Source organism: Cyclopterus lumpus, chromosome 4 (genome assembly GCF_009769545.1).
Source record: "Cyclopterus lumpus isolate fCycLum1 chromosome 4, fCycLum1.pri, whole genome shotgun sequence".
NCBI lineage: Eukaryota > Metazoa > Chordata > Actinopteri > Perciformes > Cyclopteridae > Cyclopterus > Cyclopterus lumpus.
In genome coordinates, this window is record NC_046969.1 from 22117312 (window position 1) to 22135387 (window position 18076).

General features: G+C 46.0%; 1 protein-coding gene across 1 annotated transcript; it reads right to left on the reverse strand.

Annotated features, from left to right (window-relative positions):
* Positions 1 to 756: 756 nt before the first annotated feature.
* onecut3a (one cut homeobox 3a) lies at positions 757 to 17174 on the reverse strand. Its single transcript, XM_034531222.1, has 2 exons — positions 16136 to 17174; positions 757 to 1049 (listed from the first exon to the last, which is right to left on the reverse strand). Exons 1-2 carry the CDS (start codon positions 17172 to 17174, stop codon positions 757 to 759), a joined length of 1332 nt encoding a protein of 443 aa, XP_034387113.1.
* Positions 17175 to 18076: the final 902 nt, after the last annotated feature.

Below are 18076 nucleotides of genomic sequence, written 5' to 3' on the forward strand. Positions count from 1 at the left end.
TCGATTCATTTTTCAATTCATTAGTTTGCCGTATGATCGGGCTGAGCTGCTCTCTGAAATGGCTGGCCATCAGGGAATACCTTTGGCCGAGGAATGAAGGAAACTACGGGAGGAGAGGGGGGCGGGGGAGGGGGGGGATTGGAAAGCTGTGTTGTTGTTTTTTCATAGGCGGCGTTGTTTTCTTTATGACGGCCTTGTGTGTGCAGGATGGGGCTTGGATAATAAGGCTATGTGCTGTTCTGTTGTCAGATTTATTGTTGTTCTTTCGCCCTTGTTGCTTCCGTGTGCCGGCATGGAGGGGAGGATGAGAGAGGGACTAAAGAGAGGCAGACACAAAGGAGGTGAGTAGGAAGAAGAAGAAGCAGAATCTGTGGCTACTTGGGTTGCTGAAGGAGGCCGGCCAAACAAAAATATCAAATCTTTGGTGTCTCTTTTGCTTTTGTCAGATGCCATTTAAAAATGATTTTCTTTCAAAAAAGACAGAATCAATGATTGTCCTTATGTGAGTAATGCAGAGTGGACCTGACTTCACAATTCACCTTTTTTTTTCCGAATATGCTTGTTTCAGGTGAGACCTTGAAATTCCAAAAAAAAGATGATTGCATGGCACAAAGGATTTTCTTTTAGGGGCAGAGGACGCAGTCAGACAGTCCAGGCCAGGTTGGGGTTGTTATGGACAGGTTTCACAGCCAATTCTCCATGTTGCCTGGTCCTCCTGACCTGGTTCTCCGGCCCTCCGAGGCTCCTCTCCTCCTCTCAGGCCTTGGAGAAGGTGGTGGCGGATGTGCCCGGCTGCCCGGGGCTGGCGCCGTGGTCGTCGTGCCAGCGGTCCACGCAGCGCCGGCGCGCATTCATAAAGAAGTTGCTGACGGTGCTGAGCTCCAGGCCGAGCTGCTGGGAGATGGTGATCTGCATTTCCTTGGATGGACGCTTGTTCTCCTTGAAGATGGCGATGAGAGTGCGGCGCTGCAGGTCGGTGAAGACCAGACGCTGTTTCTTGGGCGCCGTGTTGCGGTCCTTGTGTTGCTCCTGTTCTTTGCGCTTGCAGGCTTGGTGTGGATGGCAGCGGTGGGAGGGATGGGGATGAGAGTGGGAGGCAAAGAGGGGAAAGAGAACACAAAGCAAGGTAAATATACAAAAGTGATTATTTTCTTGATTAGACGGCAAAGACAGAAGGTAGAGGGAAGTAAAGTAACTAAATGGATCATTGGCCAATACTTAAACACATAAGAACTCCTTTATACAGCAGCAGAGATTCTACAGCTCCATCTCTATTGCCATATTAAAGTTGATTTAAAGCTAATCCATGCCTCCTGCCCAGTGGGAATATTCCTTCCATCCTGCAGAGTGCAGACAGGGAGCCAGCCTGCGGTGAGAGAAAGATGGGGTGAGGAGGAGGGAGGGGGGGTAATACTGGCTGTTGCCTGCTAGCTGGAGACACTGCTGTTTGATTCAATATTAATGCAGTTTGAGTCGCAATGGGGGACTCAGCGACTGTTGCACATAAGTAAGCATTTTGTGTGTGTGTATTTGTGTGTGTGTGTGTGGTGTGGAAATGAGAGATAGAGGAGGGGCAGACGCAGGGAAAGAAAAGGTTTGAAGAGAAAAGAACAGAAAAGGTGGAGGAGTAAGACAAAGTGTGCATTTTCTCTCTCTCTCTGTGTGTGTGTTTGTGTGTGTGTGTGTGTGTGTGTGTGTGTGTGTGTGTGTGTGTGTGTGTGTGTGTGTGTGTGTGTGTGTGTGTGTGTGTGTGTGTGTGTGTGTGTGTGTGTGTGTGTGTGTGTGTGTGTGTGTGTGTGTGTGTGTGTCGAATGAGAGGAGCTGAGAAGAGGAGGGAGGGGCGGCGAGTGAAGGAGAAAGAGAGATATTGACCGACTTTGCTGTAGGAATTGGGGGGTTCTCTGTAGGGACTGAGGTCAGAATCTCCCCCCAGCAGGTCTACAGTCTGCTACTTCAAACAGAGCCCACTGGAGCCCACTCTATTGAGCTATGAGAGGGTATTTATAACCCACCCTCCCCAAACACAAACACTCGAGAGGTGCATGCAACGGCTGCTATGATCCCCTTCCCATACACAGAGCAATTTTCAAAAGAAAGCTCTTCTACGTTTGAAAGGGTGGGGGGGTGTAGCGAACACAGAAATGAATAGTTAATAGAATGCTGTATTGTGGGTAAGTGTGTTGTAACTCAAAGTATTCGTAGGAGACGGGTGGAAAGCAGCAAACAGGTGCAGGGTGGAAAAAATGTGTGTGTGGGTGGGTGGATGGTTAAGGCGCCACCTCTGCAGCCACATGTTCCCCTGCTGGCCGAGGATCGAATCCTGCCAGAATGGACTGTGTGTTCCTCTCAGCTTCCCTACTGTCTCAATAAAACGAGAGCAAATCGGAGAGAGAAAGGGAGAGAAAGACGCCGTCCCTATGGGGCCTCCACCTGCTGCCTGTCGGTATTGTCTGATACTTTCATACTCTTCAATAGTGTGCGTGTGCGTGTGCGTGTGTGTGTGTGTGTGTGTGTGTGTGTGTGATTATGCTGAAGTGGCTGGAGCCAAGCAGTGGCGCTGTGTGTCTAATTACAGTGGAACAGAGCCCATTGATCAGCCATTGCAGTCCAATCTGTTTACTACAGATGTCTAACCTGCACACAAGCCCATCCATCATATTCATATTTCACATCAACGCCGCAGCTATATTTATCACACGCACGCTAGTATGCCACATCAAAAATCTGAATCCATGCTTGTATGTACATCATCGTATATATATATCGTTGATTTATTGCCGGATTAAGGGTAGTCATGACGACGACGAGGAGGAGGTTGTAGTTTAATCGTTTGGATTTGGGGCTGAAATTATGCACATTGTCTCAGTAGGTCAGGTGATCAAGGACACAGAGGACAGAGCAGTAAGGTAGCGAGGCGTCGTATTTCTCATACAAAGATGCTCTAAATATGATGACATAACGAGCACTTATAACCTGAACGCGCCTTCGAGTGGCACGATCCAAAAAAAATGATCGCGTATTTCCAGGAGGGAACGTATGGCTGATGTGATGGATTTATTAGAAAATAGATTCATCAGTTCACTGGGTTCATACGTCTCATTCAAGCCTACGTCAATTGTGGCTGAAAGACGTCCGGCTTTTGAGAAAAGCTTGTGTACAAATGTGACTTAATAATTGGTGTGAACTGAACCGCACGACCTTTGACCCTGCCAGGTCAGAAGAGATTAAATTAATCCAGAAATTAAAGCATCTGAGGTTCCATTCTGACACTGACACCCATGCATTACAAACATGTGCTGTAATCTGCTCATAGCACTGTATAATTGTAGTTATAAGCCCTCATAAATATCCATAATACTTTATAACAATAATGCTTCATCATCGCTGGTCACACATTTGTTTTTCTTTTGCAGGAATCGTAGCGTATTGCATGTCTTATAGTTGAAATGTATTATCGTCTTTTTTTTTATAATGCATCATAATCAAGTTTATGATGCATTATATAATGTGATCATAAGCTTTAAGTGAAGTGGGATATAATGTATGTTTTGTGTGTGCTTGAATAGATGTAATTCTATTTTACTTTACTTAAAGCAAACAATGACAACTTGGAGTTATAATCACATTGCAACACATTAAGACAGTGATTATGATTTACTATTTAAGGATTGTAACGTATTAAAACTATGGGAATTATAGTGCACAATGAGCCTTGAAAAAATTAATGTGATTGTCCAGCAATTATGAAGTATTATGATACTTGAGCTTACGTCTTTCTATAATGCTTTATATGTTATTATTCAGCATTATGGACATTTATGTGTATATGTATATATATATATATATATATATATATATATATATAAACATAATTATACAGGGCTGCTAAATCACCAAATGATTTTCCACAGTGAACAGCCGCAGCAGCGAGCTGCAGTTTTTAGTAGAACATTTATATTATAACGCAAATAAATGAATACGCTCTCCGGCTTGAACTGGAGACCGAAATATATATTCAGCTGCAGAAAAGAAGGACAGAAAATATCTGCATTCAAGAAACAAAACCAGCGCATGATGCTCCAGTTGGTGAAACCAGTCCCACAAGATGAGAACTGCAGCTTTCAATCCATTTCTTCCTCTTTAACGTTCATCGTTTGCCAAATTACACCAAAGTTTCAGGGGAAACATTTTGCTCGCGCATGCAACCAGGACGTGAGGATGCTCCGCTCGGTCCACACGTGCGAGGACTCGTACTGCGTGAGCTCCCCGCTGACCGGGGAGAAGCTCCCACTTCTACCAGTAAAGACCCGACCATCCCCTCTGGCTCTGACTGGTGTGGAAGAGAATTGGTTTCCCAGCAGGAGAACGAGCCCCAAACATGAAGTGGAGTCTGTTTGAAGACCCGGGAGGAGCAGCGAGAAGCTGCTTCGCCTCCACAGTCGCCTCACTTCTTCCTCACTGAACTGAAGGTGGAAAATACAACACACCATTTTAGTGTTTTTAGCTACTAAAAACATGTAGTATTAAATACAACTTGATTACAAATGTGTGTTTAGTATTCAGTGACTGACGCACCGGCATTTTTTAGATTGGACTTTGCTTTTGGAATGACTTCCTCTGCAGCAATACAGTTTAATATTATTATCAATATAGATTTATCGCTATCTCAATATTTCGGTCCGCACTGACTTTCCATTTATTTGTATGCAGCTTCCAGTTGAACCAGAACTCCTCCACTTCCCTCCACTGATCTTTTTCTCCTGTGATTCTTCAAGATGTGTGACCCAGTATATGCATATAATAACACTCACACATTTTCACGACATTATTATTGCGGGGGGGGGGGGGGGGGGGGGGGGGGGGGGGGGGGGGGGGTATTTACAGTTATTTACAGTTATTTACAATATCTCCAGAAAATAAAAAATAAAATAATGTTATCAGTCAAATTTGTCTGACTTTGTTGTGCATTTTCTCTTATTTTTTGCAATAAATTGCAAAAACGATACATGTATTCAATTATTTTAAAAGGTGCTGGGTTATTTACACAATATGATCATATGTGTATTCATAAACATCACCATCTCATTAAAAAAAATATATTGTTATAGTCAATATCTGTGAATCGCAACACACACCTATGGCTATAAACCTGAACATGTGAAGTGTTTGCTTTGTGAATATGTGTATCCTATTTGTTGCTGAATAATGCATGTAATATCCAGTAAAGGTGCTTCATAAGTAACAAGATGGTGGCTTACTTTGCTTATGTGATGTTCTTTCATCTAAGTAGAGAACGTTTAACCTGTTATGAATAATCTCTGTGTCACTGTGTGTCAGGCAGTGGAATCAACAATGGATCTATAGTAACAGAAAGGGGATTCTTTCCAAAAATCTATTAATGGACTGTTTTTAAGAAGTCAACAAATGTGTGGGGCAAGTGCTTTGGAAACTAACTGGTCAATATTTTTAATTACAATTTGTAGGACTTTATTCTCTTTAAATCTGCAAAAAGTTCAGATTTAAGACACAAAAATACGCTAATTTTGCATTGTGTGCAATAATAACTGAGTCGTGTGGGTGGGGGGGGGGGGGGTCTCTCTCTCTCTCTCTCTCGATCGCTCGCTCTCCCCCCCCCCCCCCCCCCCCCCCCCCCACACACACACACACACACACACACACACACACACACACACAAGCTCAGACGGCCACCGCTTCTCTCTCCACATCCCTCCGCCGGCCAGTCACGTCCACGCCACCTCATCGACCGCTTGCTTTGTGCCGCTCCGGTCGGCAGGTGTCGCTCTCGGCTACGCGCGGCGCGGCGCGGCGCGGCGCGGCGCGGCGCCGTGCTGCGCTGCTTTTTTGCTCCAGGCGCTGGATTTAGCGATCGATATCGATCGATCGGCGAGGAAGGGGGCCCTGATTACTGAACCAAGCTCGGCGTTAGAAAAGGAGGAGGAAAAAAAAACCCAAATCGATCATTGCAGCTTTTAGAGCTACAGTAGGCACCGAGCAGAGAGACGGACACACACACACACACACACTCACACACACACACACACACACACTCGTGCACAAAGAGCAAGCGGACAAGGGCACGAATCGTGGTTCGGTGTTGAGTGTTTTCTGAGGCGCGCACCCCGCTGCGACGCGGGCGGAGAGAAATGTGATTTCTGTTTCTCTCTATATGTCTGTGTGACTGCAGCTGACCTACTTTGAATGAACCCACCAGGCTCCCCCGCACACATGCAAATACTTCCACGGCTTTCATTATTTTAGTGCACGTTTTTACATCTTTTATTCTAATAATATTGTCTTACCCCCCCCCCCCCCCCCCCCACACACCCCCCCCCCACCCCACCTCAAGGGCCTCCTTGAGTCGTTTCTCTCCATCGCATTGCTTAATGAGTGATTCCTCATCTGCTCGGGATGGAAACGGGGGGATAACTTAGGCCTTTTTCTTTTCCACTCGTGACATTAATATTCTTTGCTTCACGACAAAACCAAGCGAGGTTAAGAGAAAGGCCCTGGGTGTTCGATATCGATCGATAGATTCGTGAATAATTCGTGTGTGAAATTCAGTTCGTCCAATTAATTATGCCTCGGAGGGAGGGGGAGGAGGTGTTTGGATGGGGGGTGCAGTGGGCCGGGAGAGGAGATTTATGAAGGGGTGGAGAGACGCAAAAAACACGCCATGGCATGGAAGGAAGGAAAAGCGTGATGATCCCATGCTCTCTTTGCGGACTTAAATAAATAAATAAAATAAAATCAGACAAGGGTTGGAGAGGAAGATGAGTAAATGGTCATCACCTGCTCTGCCTGTGTTTACTGCGCGTTCACAGCTGTCGCGAGCCTCCCCCGTCCCTGCAGATGTGAGTCCATCTCGAGCATTAATCGTGTATTGATCACCTCTGCCCTTCCTGCTCATTATGAGAAAGTCTAACGGCCTTAATATTGGGCCCATAGTGTTTTATGAAACCACGATTACACATCTGCATCTAATAAATGAATATATATATATATATATATATATATATATATATATATATATATATATATATATATATATATAAATTCCGCAGCCCTGTAAAGGAGACGAGGTCATTTAATTAATTTACCAAACATGTTTTCTGGTTACGGATCGGCGCCCTTACACACACACACACGCACACACACACACACACACACACACAGACACACACTGACTGTAAGAAGCATGATTTGGCAACTTGATGTTTAGGCTTCAAGTCTCTTTATGAAGTTGCGTCTCTGCATGATTCTCACGCGCTGTTGCCTTAAATATGAATGTGTAGCCTCGCGGCCCTCTCTGTCTATACTGTGGCATGTGTTAGACAGACCCCCCCCCCCCCCCCCCCACACACACACACACACACACACACCCTTCTCTCTCTGTCGCCAGACCGAAACACTTCCGAGCTCGATAGCCCTTAATGTAATGAGTGAGAATTGGTGTTAATATACTGATAACGCGACACCATTTGTTTGTTTGCGTTCTGCGGCGACTTGAGCTGCGAGGCATTTCTTCTGCAGCACTTCAATAACACTCAACCTGAACTCAGTTACACCTTCGCCCACACCGCACCGCTCAGCTGCCGGCATCCTTTTGCCTTCATTTGCTTTATATCTTTGTTTATTTATATATCAAAACAGTATTTTCTGTCAGTTTGAGATGCACCTGAGAAATATAATATTATTCAGCTCTGTTTTTTTTACACCGACGTGTTATTAGCAACCCAGTGCACTAAACCTGAGGAGGAAAAAAAAGATTCAATAATAATCAGTAAGAGCTGCTGCCCGATGATCACGCTCCTTAAGAGGTTTTAAATAATTAAATGCACTCGAGCGCATGATTGGGAGAAAACGTGTGACTATATTTTAACCCGCATGATTATTATAATTATTATTTTTTTGTTGCTAGTTTAATAGCATGCCTTTTGCCATTTATTTGTATGAGTGGCTCCATTGTGGGAGCAATACTCCTTTTTCTGCGTGTGCCATTGATTTCATTCATTGCTTTGACCAGTTATGCGTGATGGCGGTAATGATCACGATGCTTTATTTAGTTGGAGAGGAGACACACAAACAACAGGTGTGTGTGTGGGCCCTCTGCGTGCGTTTCCGTGTCAGTTATGAAATGATGTAGAGTTATTCTCCCGGTTTACTTAAATAAACTATTCAACTGGTGCTTCAATTCACCCCATGAACAATTAATTCCGAGTCATTAACATTTAAAGAAATGCACGCCTCTGTGGGGTCTCTTTTGGAGGATGTGGCCGGTCAATAGACCCGCACGTCTGGGGGAGGGGGGTCCTGTGAAACCACCATGTGTGCCAGCTCTCAAACTCCCTTTAAGCTCCTTTTCATTTGCTGAAGAGATTTTGCACACTTTTATTTATTTTTTTCAGAAGCTGCCTTAATCTGTCTGAGGCTCGTTTACGGCGAAACACAAAGAAAACAGATGCGAGGAAGAAAAATGAAAAGGGTGAACTTGAACTAATTGACATTTTATCACCAACTTCTGAGTATTAACGGGACTGGCTGCATATACAGATATATATATATATATATATATATATATATATATATATATATATATATATATATATATATGCAGATTTTAACACTGAGTTATCACGTGATTATATCGAAATGTGTTAATATTCTTCAAATGTCAGCTGCCACTTTCTTATTCGTCGCAGGAGAATCTGCAAACCGATCTGCAGTCAGATGATACTGTTTATTCTCCACGGAGAGACACGAGACAGGTTTTCAATAGGCAGAATTCTGCAGATTCAATTCAATACGGTTCTCACTCAATCATGTGAAGAGAGTCCACGGAAATATTTCTACACCAACCCCTTATTGCGGCGAGCTAATTGCATTGATATGATCTATTTTTCTCACAATAATAACAAAGCATATTAGATTGAAGTACATTAAGTGGGTTTATTATTCTGTATCACGTTAGTCTCTTTCGTTTTTTTTATTAAGAGTTTATTTTCTCGATGCTTTATTTGTGGATTTTATCTAATCAAATTGTTCCAATTTCCTTTTCATTCCTCAGTTTATTATTTATGTATTTTAGGGGCAAATCATTAAAAAAAGAATTCCATGTGAACACTAAAACAGATGTGGTAAATATTAATAATACAAAATCAAATAGGATTCAACGATAATAATGTAAATACTTATATTTTAGAGTGGTATATTTCCCCATTATTAAGACTGCAGTATGTTACTTTGTTCTAAATGTTCGTTATGTATGCAATCAACACACACACACGTACACAAACACACACACACACACACACACACACACACACTCTGCCGAAAACCTGAGTAACTAACAGAAGAAACAACAGTCAGCGTTTTCATATCGGTTCAGTAAAGCAACAAATTATTAATTTCAGTATAACCCGCAGCCTCTTCGTTACAGGCTATTTAATAACATGAAATATAAAGGCTATATGCGCAGCATCGATTCATTCATCAATTGATTTCACAGTCGTTTTGTTCCTTTGTTGATCTGTGTGGGGTTGCCCAACCAGAGTTTCGGGTTGCATCTGTGGGTACGATAAGCTGTGTGTGTTCGTGTTCGTGTGTGTGTGTGTGTGTGTGTGTGTGTGTGTGTGTGTGTGTTTGTGGTTTTGTGGAGATCGACCCTGCAGAAAGACTTACAGAGGTTCCGTACAAACCATCTGCAGGCTCTCGTTTCAAAAAGGCCCTGAGAGCTGGAGACGTGACAACGAATATATTTTGTTGTTGTTGACATGACTCAGTCAGAGATTAATCAAAACGAGACTCGCCGTCTTGTGCTTTACAGACTGTAAAACGTGTCGATTATAACACTTCATTTAATCACGTATTTTGTCTTTCTTTCCTTCTTTTTTTTATCGACGAGTGAAACAAACTAGAAAGACTTTACATCTTTCCTCTTCTCCTCTTTCGCCCCAAAATATTGCCACCTGTTGTTTTTTCTCTCAAAAATAAAACCAGATGAATCACTGTAGGAAAATACGTAATAATCAGCCTCCACACACAGACATCTATCTCTATATGAGTTCATATTTGAACACATAAGAGAGTGAATGACTTCCTTCTGTTTTAAGAAACCAACAGTCTTTATATGTGACTTCACTCCCATTAAATGGCGAGGATAACGTCCTTGTAAGCATGCGCATGAAACGTGCCATTATGGGGGCCTTTAATAACCGATGGCCTGTCAGAGGGCAGTCAGGACACGCAGACAGCTTTCGGAGAGCGCGTGCTCCACACAGATTTACACCCACTTTTCCCCCCACAAAAAAAAAAAGTATTCCATGACTTACTAGCAGCCACATCTGAGGAGAAAAAAAAGGGATGGGGTTTGGATAAAATCGGTCAAATGGCTCGACTAAAGCGTGGTTCGTTGCATGAAAGACTGTGTGTGTGTGTGTGTGTGTGCGCGCAGGAGCACGTAGAAGACCCGGTATTTTTTTTGGGGGGGGGGGGGGGGGGGGGAATCCCCGCATTACATAACGCGCTGAGCTCCATCGATGTGCTCCCGTCAACATTTGAATTGCTCAACAGTCTGCTCTTTGGAACCGACGCTTTTCTTCGGCTCTTGTGCAAACCGCTGCAGATTGTGTCGGGTCAACAGGCCACAGTGTCTCCCTCGCGCATCTTCACGCGCATGGAGGAATAAGGAGATTTAATTATGATTATCTAAGGTTTTAGGCCCCTTTTGTGTGTACGTGTGTGTGTGTGTTTTTTTTTTTGTGTGTGCCTGGAAAGGAGGGGGGGTGCACGCGGTGCCATTAACCCTTTGATGCTAGCCGCGTGCATTCAGTCGACTCTGCCAGCAATTTGATTTAAAGGTCATTCTCTCCTATCGATCCGGTTTGGCGAGGGGGCGACGGAGTAGCGTAGGAATTGATCATCTAAAATAGAAGAGACTGTACAGAGCCCAGACTTCTGCTGCATTTCTAATTGCAGGCACGCCCGCCGTGTGTGTGTGTGTGTGTGTGTGTGTGTGTGTGTGTGTGTGTGTGTGTGTGTGTGTGTGTGTGTGTGTGTGTGTGTGTGTGTGTGTGTGTGTGTGTGTGTGTGTGTGTGTGTGTGTGGCTACAAATATAAATGAATGAAGATATGAGAGACGGTGCAGACTCCATGCCTCTGAAGCAAATCTGATTTCTATTAAAATTACATTATTTTGAATAATAAGGTCGACTGGGTCCGAACCGTGTGGGTGTGGATGTATAATGAGCGGAAAGAAGTGCACGCGACTGTGAACTTTGAGTCGTCTGGTGCTGATAATCCGTTTCTCTGTAGAAACGGAGCGGAGCTATAAACCTCTCAAGATTTTAATGTCAGTGTTTTGGGTTGGTTTGTTTTCGGTTGCGGCGAGCCGGCGCGAGAGCATGCGTGTTATTAGTCGTCCTGCTGCTGCTGTGTGCTATGAAGGGTGAGTCGTTAATGGGAGAAATGGTGTTGCATGGTGGAGATGGAGGGGGTTGCATGGGCTGCATGGCGCAGCTCCAGAGATGGAAAGCATGAGGCCGGGGGAATGGAAATCGATACAGATTCAGGGCTCGCCAGATCGGCCTTAACAATGTGGCGCAGACGCACTCAACATCCCGAGCACATACACACAGGAGAGAAGAAACCGGGGGAGGCGACACCACACGTATATGCAGGCCGTATGTAGCCCGTGCTATGATATCGTCCTGGTGGATAAGAATATGGAGCTGCAGCCTTTAGATGTCGTCTTCTAAACACAGCCAGAGTGCATGTGTAGGTGCCCCCCTCCCCCCTCCATTCCTATACGATCACTTCCCACGATGGATTCACTTCTGAATATTCATATCAGCCTACGACATGAAGATTAATGTACATTTAAAGTTGTATCAATCGCCCCCCCCCCCCCTCCCTCCCCCCTCCCTCCCTCCATCCCTCCCACAACGAGCTTCCTCATCAGATAATAATGCCAAGGCGTAAGATGTCATGTCATCTGGTTTGAGGGATTTAAACAAAACAGCCTCGAGGTGTAATCTCCAGAAAATGACTGTTGCTCTCTCCCCACCGCAGGATTTCAAAGGCGATGCTCGTGCATGCGCGCGTCTCGGTACTTGCAGCACACGTTGCTGTGCTTAACGAACAACGAGGCTCTGAAACCGCAGCTGCTCTGTTTATTCTCTCCCCCCCCCCCCCCCCCTATCTTCCCCTCACACATCAATTATTAAAGTACCAATCGATCATTTCGCGGACTAACATCAAGCCATCTCTTCATGAAAAAAAAAAAATGTTTTAGATTAACCCGCATCAATCACATTTTAATGCCCCATCCAATTAAACCCATTATCCCGGTTTAAATGACCAAAAAAAGAAGGCTATTAAGGACGACCCTACAGTTGGTTTTCTGCAGCAACAACAACAACAACAACAACAAAGAAGAAGAGGTGTGTGATTTAAATGGGACGGCTTCCTGCTGGACTGGGTGCTGGGTGGTGTGATTGACGCGATTGTGAATTGTAATATTGATCGATGGGTGGAAGCTGTTGGATGAAATAATGGTGTTTAGGGCCGAGAAGAATGCTATTAACCGTGTATTGGTAGAACTCCAGTTCACCACCTTGAACTGTCCTCCACACAGAGAGGAGATCCCCGCAGTTCGGTGTGGCTGGACGGGGCAGCACATTTCAGCACTCTGGACAGCGCCTGGAAACCGTGGAACTAAGAAGACTGGCTGCAATAAACTCCCTCATACTAAATGATTTGTAGAGGGAAATAAAAAAGAAAAACAGTGGGTAGCCTCCTTAGCATGCATACCATTAATTTGCAGAAAAGCAATAATTAAAGACCTCTTCAACCATTAACCCCAGCTTAAAGTAAAAGGCATGTAAGGAAGGTAACTAGCCAACTCAATAAAAATATATGTACCAAGGGAAAAATGAGCGTCGGCATTGCAGAGATGCGCGGAAGGGAAGGGGTGCAGTATGGGGGGTGGAATTGCTCCAGGATTAGGCCCGTGTAAACTCCGTGTAGTCCATTGAAACATGAATAGAGGCCTCCCACCCTTAACAATGTGTTTCCTCCGTGGCCCGCGGGTCTTGACCTGCACACCCTGGCACGTGCTCCAGCCATTCAAATGGTAATAAACCCACTGCGCTTTTCTTTTTTTTTTAAAGGAGAGGGGACCCTGGTATGCACCAAAATGAGTAATGGGACGCATGCATTTCGTGTTATAATATACTGGACGTTTGGTGATATAATTATATACTTTCTGTGGTGTGCATGCACTTTCATCATGATAACGAATGACCGTATAACCCCAAAACCCACAGGACAAATGAGTGAGTGCATGACACACAAACGGAACATGATTACAGCAAAGAAAAAGGTGTGCAATAGCGTTCTTCTTTTTTTCAACAGCTGCCCCCCCCCCCCCCCCCCCCCACCCCCTTTCCGGCTCCCCCCCTTTGCTCCGGGGGAGAGACCAATGGGAGAGTGCTGAGGCGGGATAATTGATAGATGCACTGGCTATCCTTATCGATCAGGGCTGTATTGACCCGACCAAATACATTGAGATGGAGTGTGGAATTCAACACAGATGCAAAGACGAATTGTTTTCATCGTTAATGCGATCTTTAAATGCCTCCCCAACCTCACTGCGCCCGCGTCTTTCTTATTTGTGCAGCTTTACAATGAAGTCGCCTATTTATTTGTGCAGTAGTCGACTGGTGCATTTGCTTTAAGAGGAGAGAATACGAGACACCCAAAGGTTAAAGCTGGCCCGATGGGTGCAATGAGTCTGCATGGGAAGAACACAATAGGTGGTACGCCTGTGGGTCTTTGCCCTCGTTGCATTAGGAGATGTTGAGCGTGAAGGGCAGACACACACGCACACACACACGCACACGCGCACACACACACACACACACACTCACCCAACCATGGCCCATCTCTGCTCTGCTTTTCGTTTCAGGGGTGGATTGTCATGTGTGTGCGCAGACACTGGCATTTTCACATTAGCTAAGCAGGGCAGCTGCATTGATTTGTGTGACTGTGATGAATTTGGAATAGTAATTTGAATGTATTGATTGATGTGGCCCAGCGAGTATGGCCCAGCCTCACTTTCAGCACCCCTCCCTCCCCCCAAACTCCTACTCCCAGCCCACATGCTGCACCGAGGATAATGGTGATTTTAAATGCAATAAGTAAAATGTTGCTCGGAGCATTTGCATACAAGTCATTTGTCATTTTTGCCCAACCGGCTTTTTTTCTCCGAGGCCTTTTGTGACTGCAGGTTAACGCACGAAAAGCGCACAAAAGTCTGCTGCTACACAGCGCAAAATAAAACACATAATATACATAATAAAATGTATTTTTTTTTTTTACAATTTAATAAATAATAACATATATCGCCACTAGATCATTTTCAGAGTGTAGCCCTAATTTACATTCTACAACCAAATATGCACGCACGAACACACACGTGCCTTACATCTGTAGGCTGCCCTGGGCCTGACCACATTAAGATATAGGCAGTGGGTGCTCTCGCAAGACTGTGCCACTCCAACATGTCAATTGAATTGTGTGTGTGTGTGTGTGTGGGGGGGTATCCTGACGCCGGTCGTGGAAGATATAAAACCCACACAGCCCAATTAGCTTTAACAGCACTGGCACTTAAAGAGACAATTGTGGAGTGTTTAAATCTTTATTTACCAGAACCCCACTAAATGCGCAAAGGAACAATTTACATGCCATTAAGTGCTTTTCAATAGGGCATTGACTGGAACTAAAATATGCCACTATATCTGCTTAATTGAACCGGTTCGCTGAAATACGACGGAGAAGCGCTGATTGACGTTTGGAAGCGCATGCACGTCTAAACTGGGCCTTTACACAAACATCAATGAGCGGGGACCTCTCACTCACATCTATTTTAACTCCACTGCAGACGCCTCTCGTTTTCATTTACGTCCTGTTAATCAGGTGCTAAGTGTTAAAGGGTGTAAAGGGAGGATTGTGGGTTCCAATCACAGCTTCTAGTGTGATCATCTGCGCAATAAAAACTCCACACGATAGATGGAAGACATGAACCAGAAAGACACAGAAACAGTACATGATTGTGTCTCAATGTGTCTCCTATACTGAGCAGGAGGGATGTCCAGACCTTTTTTTGTAATCATATGAGCCCATCATAATCTCTCAAAAGCACAATCATTCCAATTTCTCAGGCTAAACATGGCCCTGGACCAACTTTGGAGACACCCAGAGTGCAGAGGAGACAACACAGGCCATAGATAGACGCATCTGTTTGTGTCTCTGTCTTTCACATCCAAATCGATCATTTATCAGTGAGCTGCTCTGAAAGGGGACGCCTGGACCTGAAATATTGATCCATAGGAGGTCATGCTCCCCCGACTCTTTGGCCAGGCCTCAGACGATCCTTGTTTGCGGGAACGCGCTTATTTGACAGGGGGAGTGCCAGATTACTACATCAAGTTTGTTTGATACTAATGAGTGCAAAGTAAAATGGAATATTTGCGTTGCAGTGATCTCTACGTGGATGTTAGCTTTACCTAAGTAACAGCTGTGAGATGTAATCAATTTTGATCACATCCTGCTTTGATTTCCTTTGTTTGGCTTCTTTCTGTGTGCGTTTTTGTTTGTTTGTGTGTGCGCGCGCGCGTGTTTGTGTTGGAGGGGGGGTAGAGAAGAGAGAGAGAGAAAGAGAACACGACAGAAAGCGAGGGAGACAGTGTGAGAGGGATGGAAGTATCCATGCTGGACTCGTGCGTAAAACCGGTGCATGTGTGCGTAAGAACTAACACATCTGCGCCGATATGCTTTTGCACCTCGGCTGCTTTTGAGAGACGCTTCCTCCCTTTTGTTTATACCACCTCCAGTGTTGCACAGCGTCTGTTTATACTATCATGGATCGTAGCATCAATCAAAATATAGATTTCCCCCCAACATTTAACACCCCAACTGTCATGATGAAGTTTTGCTCGATACAATCGACTAATAACTTCTAGTAATGTCTGTTTGAGCAGCTATTGACAGTCTCGCCACATTGACTTCTAATTGATCCCTCCACATCACTCAGGTTGGGAGCTGTCTCCTCACTCACCTGCAAGCCTGAGCGCCGACATCCGCTGGAACTCGGGCTCCTGGAGCCACTTCCACATCCTCCTGAACGTCTCCCGGCCAGACTTGAGTTTACTCCACGGTTTAGGATTCCGCAGCAGGTCAGACAGAGTTCCCTGGGACCGGCACAAGATCCTCTGAGCAAAGATGGCCTGGGGGATGCTGTAGCGCTTGAGCTCCGCGGTTATTCGCTGTGCCACCTCCTTGGTGTTTATCTCCTCCACCTGCCCTGACCCACCTCCCTGCCCGCCTCCCACCACCGTCTGCCTGTCCCGATCTGACAGCATGGACCCGTTTGCCTGAGAGTGCGGATGGCTGTGATGGTGCATGCCGTTCAAGGATGTCATGAGTCCGGCCCCGTGGCCCCCGAGACCCCGTGCCAGGTGCTCCTCGCCCCGGGACAGCATGGCTGCGTGGGACTCGAAACCCCCCGAGGAGATCATCTTGTCGTTGGAGAGGTGAGCTCCAGGACCGTAGGCGCTGAGAGACTGCTGGGAGTTGTGCAAAGACCCGAGACCATTGGACAGCGGGGACAGAGGCTGCCCCATGCCGGACATATCTTTGGGGTAGTGGCCGTAGAGGTTACTCATGGAGGCGAGGCTCCGGTCGTCCCTCATCAGGGTGAAGCTGCCGCTGACGTTCCCGGCCGCGAGTCGCTGGTGCGCCGGATGATGGTGAGCGTGAGCGTGCGGGTGCGGATGGTGAAATTTCTCCGATACGGTGGATATTGGGGGCAGGTGCTGCAGCGGCGTCAGCGTGGTGTAGGTGCTGCTCAGGCTCATCCCGGAGTCGCACGACATGGTCATGGCCGGATGCAGGGGGCCAGACAAAGCGTGGTCCGTGCGGTAGTCCCCTGCTCCCTCCAGTATCGAGGCCATGCTGGACACCATGGCTGACCGTCCGTGCGACACCAAGTTCCGATGCGACGACTGGCGCGCGTGCGGGGAGTTCATTAAGTCGTTCGTTTGATGGGAGTGAGGCACGCCGTGCAGATTTCCAATGTTTTCCATTGTAAGCTCCATCGCTGAAAGGATCTTTATTTCCACCCCTCTCGCCGCTCTCTCGCTCTCTCCCCTCGCTTCTCCCCCTCTCTCGCCGTCGCTCTATCTCACACTCCTTTCCAATAAATTGTGAACGATTTCAAAGCCCAGCCATTGATTGTAGTTGCCTCTCTGCAGTCAATCCAGCATGGCTTTAAAAGATCGGGTGCCGGCCGCCACACAAACTGCGCCGCAAACCGCTGCTTAGGTGTGTGTGAAGGTGTCCGCGCCTGCCTGGATTTCTCTCGCTGTAGAGCACCTTCCACTATACCCAAAGCGCCGCTCCGCTCTCTGTGTGTATATTGACGTGGCCGCGTTCATGTTAAGATGAGCTCGAGCCTGTGCGCATGTGCGCGCACCCGCGATGCGTCCGCGCACTCTTGTCTGGGGCCAACCTGACGTCACTGGCCCCCTAATGTCATGGGGGTTGTTCATGTTGCCCGCTGGACCTCAACCCCCCCTCCCCTCCCCCCAAAAAAGAAGATTGCATTAGACACTTGTGAAGATAACACACAGGAGTGCAGAGTGTGCAACGTTTACCATTCAGATGGATAAGATGGACTTGTTTTCTCTGATAAAAAGCGTTTGACACGGCGCCAGCAGCGCACGTGATTCCCCTCTTGAAGGTTACATATTAATTGACATGTGTCACACGGGGCCACGAGTGTAATGAGAAAACCACCACAAGTTATCTCGAGGAGGTCACAGCTCTGCAGCTCCCTCTTCGCCTTATATCTGTATTCATTCAAATTGGAGACGCGTCACTTCTCGATGCTCGCCGAGGTGTTTGCTGTATTCGCAATGACGTAAATGACGAATTATTTGAGAGATTAAGATGCACAGCTTCGGACTGTGTGCGTGACCTTTGACACGTTTAAATAATA

Excerpts from the sequence above, each read along its gene's own strand:
- onecut3a (XM_034531222.1), bottom strand. The coding sequence starts at position 17,174 with ATGGAGCTTACAATGGAAAACATTGGAAATCTGCACGGCGTGCCTCAC. Across the intron at positions 1,050-16,135 it reads GTCGGCGCTCAGGCTTGCAG|CCTGCAAGCGCAAAGAACAG; the intron begins GTGAGTGAGGAG and ends ATCCACACCAAG.